Raw genomic sequence first — 8,671 nt, forward strand, 5'->3', positions numbered from 1 at the left:
GCAGGGTGACACACCCGTTTCCATGGTAACGCTGTGGGGTGCTGGACCTCACACCCTCACTGGAGAACACTTTCACTTTCAGATGCTGCTCCTAGGCCCGGGGGAACGGTTCAGCCAAACCGGGCACTGGGATCCAGCCGTCTGCACCTTCCATGCCAATTCCCCATCGTCTGGAACCTCAGCCCCGGACCTGAGTGTCCCGCTCGCTTGGCCCCCTCTGGCTGGGGTGGGATGGAGATGGCAGGGTCCCAGCTGCAGGGGGAGATGGGTCCTGGCTCTCTGCATGGCAGGGAGCATGTGCTGACCCAGGCGTGATCTCCCAGCTTGCCTAGGAGCCAGGGAGTCAAAGAGACAGGAGTAGCCCCATCGGCCGGGACAGACATGTATTGGGACAGCCAATCAGGAGGGGAGCCGCATGCTGCCCCTGGAGCCGGCTGGGGAGAAGGCAGGAGGAGAGGGGAAAACAAACTCCCGGTCGCTGGGCTCCTTTGCAGGGGAGGGAGGAGGAGGAAGATCTTCCAGGCTGGCCCCCAGGGGGATGGTCTCACTGGCAGCTGCGGCGCCAGGGGCTCTGGCGGGTGAGCCCAGCACGCCAGCCAAGGCAGAGGCGCTGGCCCCCAGAGGGAGGGTGTCGCGGGAAGCTGCAGCGTCAGGGGCACCAGCTGCGTAGGAGCCTCCGGGTGCCTGCTCCATGCCAGCCCCTGCTATGGCAGCCGGGGGGAGAGGCCAACTGGCAGATGCAGCAACGTGGGGAGCTGCAGCCGTGTAGAAAGCTCTGGGTGTCTCCACCCTGCCAGGCCTCGCATATGGGCTGCTGGCCAGGGGCAGGGTCTTGCTGGTAGGGGCAGCAGCGTCGGGGGCCACAGCCGCATAGGAAGGGCTGCGGGCCAGGGGGAGGGTCTTGCCAGCAGGTGCAGCAGCATTGGGGGCCATGTTCACGTAGGTAGGGCTTCCGGCCAGGGGGAGGGCCTTGCCAGCAGGTGCAGCAGCATTGGGGGCCATGTTCACGTAGGTAGGGCTTCCGGCCAGGGGGAGGGCCTTGCCAGCAGGTGCAGCAGTGGGGGGCCCCACAGTTGCATAGGAATGGCTGCTGGCCAGGTAGAGGGTCTTGCCAGCAGGTGCAGCAGCGGCGGGGCCCATCGTCATGTAGGAAGCTCTGGGTGTTTCCACACTGTCAGGCAATTCGTATGGGTTGCTGGCCAGGGAATAGGTGTTGTCAGCAGGTGCTGCAGCGGCAGGGCCCACGTTCACGTAGGAAGGGCTTCCGGCCAGGGCTGCAGCCATGTCAGGGCCTCTGGCTCTGTCCTGCAGGACGTCTCCAGCCGATGCAGGCCTGGCCCGTCGGAAGGCCTTTCTGGCAGCCGCAGCAGCCTTGTGGAGCCAGGCTGCACAGGGGGCTCTGGGTGCACGCGCGGCTGCTGCCGTCGCCGTGGCAGTTCCAGTCCTGGCCAAGCCCCGCGGGGACTGTCTCCGTTTCTGGCGGCAGCGATGGCACCAGAAGCAGGCCCTGCTCCGAGGAGGGAGAAGCTCAGGGCACTGTGTTGGGGGCGGGAGGGGGGAGACGATGCAAGGAACCAGCCGCACACAGACTGTGGCCAGCCCCTGTACATCACCTCCCTGCTTCACAGGCTGAGCCAGGATCCCCAAGCCACGCTCCGCCCAAGCACCCGATGCACTGCACCCCACACACGAGCAGGGGAGCGAGACGGAGCAGGGACCCAGGCCGCTCTGAGCTGGCTGCCCACGAGACCCAGGTCCAGTATGCAGGTGCTTTGCGCTCCTGCAGTGGCTGCTGGCTGAATGGGCTGCCATGCCAGGGCAGCGGGTGGACTGGCGGGGGGCAGCCAGCAGGAGGCAGCCCCAGGTGAGTGGCTGGGAGGGAGTCTTGAAGGTTCAGGGCTTGGCAGCGTCTTCCTAGAGTCTTCTCCTTCCCTCCCTCCCCCCTTGCAATGGCCAAGGCAGCTCCCAAGATTTTCTCACCAACAGGCCCCCTGTGCCTCTGCCCTGAACAGCATCCCTCACCCCCTGTGAAAGGGAGATGGGTCCCCCGGGGGCAGCTGAGGGCCCTGCCCCACAGCCCCTCTCCTGCGCAGAGGGGCACCCTGGCCGTCTGGGCCTGTCCCAGGGAACACGGGCCAGGAGAAGGCGCCCCGGCTCGCCCAGACTCACAGGATGATGAGGCAGGAGCAGCCGAGCGGAGGCAAGAGGATGAGCAGGACCATGACGGGGATCCGGAGTGGGAGGGGGACTGCAGGGGCGACAAAGAGAGCTCGTTGGCGGCGAGGGAGGGACTGTGCAGGGTGATGCTAGAATAGCTGGTTCGGGAGGGGGACATGAAGGGGCGGGGAAAGCCAAAGAATCATAGCAGGGAAGGGACCTCCAGAGGGCATCAAGTCCAGCCCTTACCCTCACGGCAGGACCAAGCACCTACCAGCTCATCCCTGACTGATGCTATGAGCTGGGGGGGATTTTGCTACTCATAAGCATTGGGATGAATAATGTCGGTGGGGTGGCCAGAACTATTTTGGGGGGAGGGGGAGCAGTCAGAGGATACAGTAACATCACGAGCCCCCTGCTGCAAGCCAGCCCAGCCCCCTCATCCGCTTGGCACGGGGCAGGTAGAGATGGGGGGCAGGGCTGGTGTTATCACACTGGAGCTCCTGGGGGTGAATAAAGAGCAGAGGCCTCACCCGGGGGTAGTGACAGCAAGGGGGGCTGGGGTTCCCTGACCCCCTTGGGGAATCAGCTGCCCCCAGGGTGTGTGTGTGTGGGGGGGGAGGAGACCGGAGTTGCCTGTTGCCACAGTAACCCTGGAGGGTGCAGAATGGGATCCGCAGAGAAGGGTTTCAGCCAGTCAGGTCTGACTGCAGCGCTGCTCTGGGGCGTCAGAGGAGAGCCCCCCAAGCCTCTCCCCTCCCAGTGCCTGCCCAGATACAGTACGCACCCTCGGCCTCCACACAGTCTCCCGCGGCGGTGGCACCCGCAGCCCTGGTCTCCAGGCCCTGCTTGCACGTGCTGCAGGCCGCCATGCCGTAGAGCGGGTTGAAGGTGCCGACGGGGCAGGTGGTACACTCGTTGCTCTGGGGTGCGCTGAATGTGCCTGGTGGGCACAGGACTGGGAGGGGCGAGAAAGCACAAGGGCGTTTCAGAGCAGCCAGGCACCGGGTACCTGAGGAGGGGTCACCCCTGGGGTGCCAGGAACTCTGAGTGGTCCTCCCCCCAGCCCTGGCAGCTGCAGATACTGAATTAACCCCATGTAGCAGGCCCGTGAGCGCCGCAGATGGAAGAGCAACCTGAGCGGGGCTCCTACAGGGGCCAAGGGCATAGGACAATCCCGGGGGGGGGGGGGTGCAGCAGGGCAGCCCGGGGGGGGGGGGTTGCAGGGCTCACTGCAGCAGTCAGGACACGCCTCCAGCCTCAAGGACAGCCCGTAGCCTCTTGCACAGCGCTCCATCTTCAGGAAGCTGGTGAAGCGGTTGGTGAAGATGGTGCGAGGGGCACCGGCCCCGGTGATGGGGAAGGGCCCGTGCTCCCCAAGGAACCTGGTCATGGCGAGCTTGGCCTGAGAGGGAGCAGAGAAGATGGTGAGGGGGAGTCCAGCTGGGGGCATGTGGCAGTGGCTTGGCGGGGGGCCCAGGTGAGGGGACTGCAGGAGACCCTGGGAGGAGACCCAAGGGGAGGAATAGGGTAATGACTGGGGAGGATACCTTCAAGACTGAGGGGGGCAGAGAGAGAGGATAGGTTATTGTGGGGGCCCTGATGGGGGATAGGGTAATGTCACCGGGGCGCCCTGGCGGGGGATACGGAAACACTGCTGGGGCACCCAGGTGGGGGGTACAGTGATGTCACCAGGGGCAGCCTGGTGGGGGTACAGTGATGTCACTGGGGAGGGACCGGGGGGGAGTATGGTAATGTCGTTGGAGGGACCCGGAGGTGGGGGGGTACAGTAGCTTTGCCAGGGTCCAGGTGGTGGGTGCGGTAACATCGCTGGGGAAGGCCCAGACAGGGGAATACAGTAACATCACCGGGGGGGGGGGGGGGGGGGCAGATGGAAGATACAGTAATGTCACTGGAAGAGCCCAGGTGGGAGGGGAGGGTAGCATCGCTGGGGGTCACAGGCAGGGGATATGGTACCATTGCTGGGGGGTTGCCGTGGGGGATACTGTAACATTCAGGAGCTGCAGCACCCAGGCGGGGGTTGGAGTATGTGTCCACCACCCCACACTGCCCCTGCTCCCAGCAACTCACCTGCAGCACGTTGTTCCTGACGGCTGTGTGGTAACAGTCTATCACCGTTGTCTGGTTGTGGGGGTTGCAGGATTTATCCCACTCTGGCCCAAAGGGGGAGACTAGAGCACAGAGATGGCCAGAAGCAGCTCAGAGGCTGGGCTGAGCCACTGTCTCCAGCTGCCAGAGCGGCCCAGGCCAGCCCAAGGACAAGCCGGTCACAGAACTAGCCCCTTACACATAAAACTCGGAGGTACCTGACCTGTGACCTGCTCAGTGCCGTGGGGTAGTTACACTCTGCTGAGCGCAGGAAGCTGGGGCTAGAACCCAGGAGTCCTGGCTCCCAGCGCTGCCTGCTCTAACCACTAGATGCCACTTCCCATCCAGAGCAAGGAAGAGCATCCTGGTTCCCAGCCTAACCCACAAGGCCCCACTCGCCTTCTAGAGCCATGGAAAGAACCCAGGAGTCCTGGCTCCCCGTACCCCCTACATATCCCACTAGACCTCACTCCTCTCCCAGAGCTGGGGCCAGAACCCAGGGCGTCCCGGCTCCCAGGCTGGGGCCCTGCCACATCTTGCCAGGCGGCGCTTCCCGAGGTCCCTGCCAGCACGGTTCCTTCTGGGTTTCTACCTTGGAATTGTACCTGGAGGTTGAACTCATCCCAGGGCTCCTGCAGGGTGGGGAAGCAGGAGGACTTGCTGAGCACCAGCCGGCAGTGCTGGGCGGAGGCCACCCGGCTCAGGGCCTCCTGCAGGGACCACAGGAATCTCTGCTTCAGCGCCTCCTGGCACAGCCGGCTCCGGAAGACGAGCAGGGCCTCCAGGCCGCCGCGCACGTGGTAGGCTGCGGAGGGAGAGCGCGCGGCGTGGGACTCACCACTGGCTCCCGCCGGACACGACCTTCCCATCGCTCCCCACTGCCCGCCTGCACAGACGGGAAGGGGCGTTGCAGGAGGGCCCCGCGTCTCCTACAGTCTCCCCACCAGACAGACACGAGCCCCACTCCAGAGCTGGGGTGAGGGACCCTGCCCCCATCCCGCCCCACACGCTTCCTCCCTCATTGAGCCGAACATGTCCCCCATTCATGGAGCTGATAAGGGCCCCTATGACTCATCCTGCCCCTCCCCATCCATGGGGCTCAGTCTTCTCAGGGCAGACGCTGCCCCTCCCCCTTTCTGGGGCTCAGTCCTCCCAGGGCCCATCCTGCCCCTCCCCCTCCATGAGGCTCAGCCCTCCCAGGGCCCATCCTGCCCCTCCCCCTCCATGAGGCTCAGCCCCCCCAGGGCCCATCCTGCCCCTCCCCCTCCATGGGGTTCAGTCCCCCCAGGGCCCATCCTCCCCCTCCATGGGGCTCAGTCCCCCCAGGGCCCATCCTGCCCCTCCCCCTCCATGGGGCTCAGTCCCCCCAGGGCCCATCCTGCCCCTCCCACTCCATGGGGCTCAGTCCCCCCAGGGCCCATCCTGCCCCTCCACCTCCATGGTGCTCAGTCCCCCCAGGGCCCATCCTGCCCCTCCACCTCCATGGGGCTCAGTCCCCCCAGGGCCCATCCTGCCCCTCCCCCTCCATGGGGCTCAGTCCCCCCAGGGCCCATCCTGCCCCTCCCACTCCATGGGGCTCAGTCCCCCCAGGGCCCATCCTGCCCCTCCCCCTCCATGGGGTTCAGTCCCCCCAGGGCCCATCCTCCCCCTCCATGGGGCTCAGTCCCCCCAGGGCCCATCCTGCCCCTCCCCCTCCATGGGGCTCAGTCCCCCCAGGGCCCATCCTGCCCCTCCCACTCCATGGGGCTCAGTCCCCCCAGGGCCCATCCTGCCCCTCCACCTCCATGGTGCTCAGTCCCCCCAGGGCCCATCCTGCCCCTCCACCTCCATGGGGCTCAGTCCCCCCAGGGCCCATCCTGCCCCTCCCCCTCCATGGGGCTCAGTCCCCCCAGGGCCCATCCTGCCCCTCCCACTCCATGGGGCTCAGTCCCCCCAGGGCCCATCCTGCCCCTCCACCTCCATGGTGCTCAGTCCCCCCAGGGCACATCCTGTCCCTCCCCCTCCATGGGCCCAGCCGGAAGCAGGCTCACCCTGGACTGTGTAGTGGAAGGTTTGCGCCCTCGGGCGTTTGTGCTCTGTATAGGAGACGGTGCAGGAGTAATTCCCACTGCTGCCCCCCTGGAAGTGCTGGAAGGTGAGGGCTCCCCGGGCATCGACCAAGAGGAGATTGGACTCTAGTGCGTGGGAGAGGGGGTCTGAGCACTAGAAAGGCTGGGCTGGGCTGCCTTAAGCCCTGACTCTATTCTGTCTGGGGTCCTCAAGCATCTCTGCCCTTCCCTTCTGGGAGAGGATTGCCAGCCCCCTCCCCCCCATAGATCCCTGGGGCAGAGCCCGAGCGATGCCCTCACCGGGTAAACATTCACAACCAAAGTGGTGTTCTGCGCTGTCCCGGCCCCACACGGGCCCCCCACTCGACAGACTGATCCGCCCTGCTCTTCCCTGAGACACTGCCGGGGGGTCACCCTGTTCTGAACTAATTCCCCCCCGACTTTGTGCTGCCTTCATCACACACCCAGAGCCAGCTCCCTGCAGACCCTGGCCTGCCAGGAGGGATGTATCAGCCTCTGGCCATCTCAGCGGCTCGCTCGCTCCGGGCAGTGTGCAGGGGAGGAACCTCACCTAGCTTGTTCCGGGCCCACCGGTAGGTGGGGTTCTCCACATGCATCTCCTTCGGGCTACAGGGCAGGGAGTACTCGGTGTCCATATGGATGAAGACAGGGACTAGGGCAGAGAGAGGGGAAAATCTGAGAAGTGCAGGCCTGGAAGGACCTCGGGGTCGTGAGCTGCAGGCAAGGCAGCGCTGCGTAATAACGAGACCGTCCCGGCAGGAGTTTCTTGTTTGCTTTTGAAGGCCTCAGCGAGGGGAAGCTTTTTCCCCCTAATGTGCAGCCCCAATAAGACGTGGGGGTCAGGGAAGGTGCATTTGGTGGTGGGAGCAGGACTCGAGCATGGAAGACAGGAGCTGCCTCAGATGGCATTGCAGCAAGGCGGGGGAAGAGGGGGGCAGGATAGGGCCCAGGCTGGATCCACTCCTGGGCCCGGACTAATGCAGGGGAGTCACACCCATCAGGGCAGCATGGGGGGAACCCCCCAGTCCAGGGTCTGCCTCTCTTTCCCGGGCCACAGGGAAAGACCCTGCCCTGTGCCAGCCAGTGGCAGACCTGGCCAGGAGCCTTGGACCCTCTGTGGGATGAGGAACTTTGCAGAGTGGCTTCCCTTACTGGCTTGTCCTTCCTCGCTGAACCCTGCCGGTTGCTTGGGCTCTTCGCCCACTGCGCCTCCAGGCCCGTTCTCGGCGAGGGCGCCCTCCTCAGGAGAATAGTCCCCATGGCCTAGGAAGGAAGCCGAGACACGCAGGCTGTTCACGTCTAGTCTAGGCTCAGGAACAGGCCCTGGGGTGAGGGGCAGTGAGGCCAGCAGAGCAAAGCCCACCCTTGGAGCGTACACAGCCGGACAGAGCTTTGCCATGGTCTGGGGGGGGGCTCACAAAACAGGGACGACTGTACCTGTGGGACAGTCACTGCCCCATGACGGCTATAGGCAGCAGAGCGCTATCCCAGCGCTCTGCCCGAAAGGGGGTCCAGTCCCAGACCCATCAGAGGAGGGGGTGTCACGTCAGCGCACCCCCATGCCACGTCAGGCTCATTGCCCGAGGGGGTCTGGCCTGCAGCCCGTCCGGCAAGAGGGGCTCAGATGGGGTCCCGTCTCAGAGCAGGGCATGCCACGTTCGGAGTGGTGCTGTGCGGCTCCTCGCCCTGGGTTCTGCCGGGTCCCAGACTGGCCGGGGCTCCTGGGACACTGCAGGGCCGGGCAGAGAGGGGCATGTGGCTGAGTTCTCAAACCTGGGGCCAGCCTGGCACCTCTGCAGGGCCCTTTGTCAGGCTGAGGCCCCAGCGTGCTGAGAACCTGGAAAGGGGAGCAGTATCCCCATGATACCTGAGCCACTACAGAGCATCAGAGCCAGGATCCCCAGTGCCTCTGAGACCCAGTGGCCCCTGCGGCCCCACCGGGCCTGGGGAGCACGGTGCATCCCGAAGCCCCTCTGCCTGTGTGATGCTCAGAGTATCTCCTTCTGGTTGCCATGGTGATGAGGGACCCCCCCCTTTGTGATGTCACAGTCACTGCAGACACTGGTGTCCTGCCACTCAGGGCCCCCAGCCCCCATCTCTCCTTGTGGGGACCAGGCCTCATCTTCCTGTGGGGCCCAGTGCCCCCAGCCTCCAGCTCTCTGTGTCTTTTTGTGGCGATCGACCCACCCCTCTCTGTGGGGATTCTGTGCGGGGACCATGCCCTAAGCCCTCTCTCCGAGGCTCACCACCCACATCTCCTTGTGGGTGCCAGCTCCCCACCCCAGTCCTCATCTCTCCCATTTCCTTCTGGGGACTAGCCCCCAACCCCTGCCTCT

General features: G+C 65.2%; 1 protein-coding gene across 3 annotated transcripts; it reads right to left on the reverse strand.

Moving 5' to 3' along the window:
- Positions 1-354: 354 nt before the first annotated feature.
- On the reverse strand, positions 355-8,309 carry LOC112546236 (uncharacterized). Of its 3 annotated transcripts, none has more exons than XM_075911511.2 (10): positions 8,203-8,309; positions 7,488-7,598; positions 6,886-6,987; positions 6,297-6,440; positions 4,859-5,152; positions 4,249-4,349; positions 3,391-3,562; positions 2,945-3,115; positions 2,170-2,248; positions 355-1,507 (listed from the first exon to the last, which is right to left on the reverse strand). In XM_075911511.2, the coding sequence occupies exons 1-10, from the start codon at positions 8,294-8,296 to the stop codon at positions 400-402; spliced, it is 2,376 nt and encodes a 791-aa protein (XP_075767626.2). In that variant the 5' UTR covers positions 8,297-8,309; the 3' UTR covers positions 355-399. The 3 variants fall into 3 exon arrangements, with proteins under 3 accessions (XP_075767626.2, XP_075767628.2, XP_075767627.2); XM_075911513.2 differs by having other exon boundaries at positions 8,109-8,236; XM_075911512.2 differs by having other exon boundaries at positions 356-1,507; positions 4,859-5,071.
- Between the last annotated feature and the right edge of the window lie 362 nt (positions 8,310-8,671).

This window comes from Pelodiscus sinensis, chromosome 29 (genome assembly GCF_052426305.1).
Source record: "Pelodiscus sinensis isolate ZL-2025 chromosome 29, ASM5242630v1, whole genome shotgun sequence".
Taxonomy (NCBI): Eukaryota; Metazoa; Chordata; order Testudines; family Trionychidae; genus Pelodiscus; species Pelodiscus sinensis.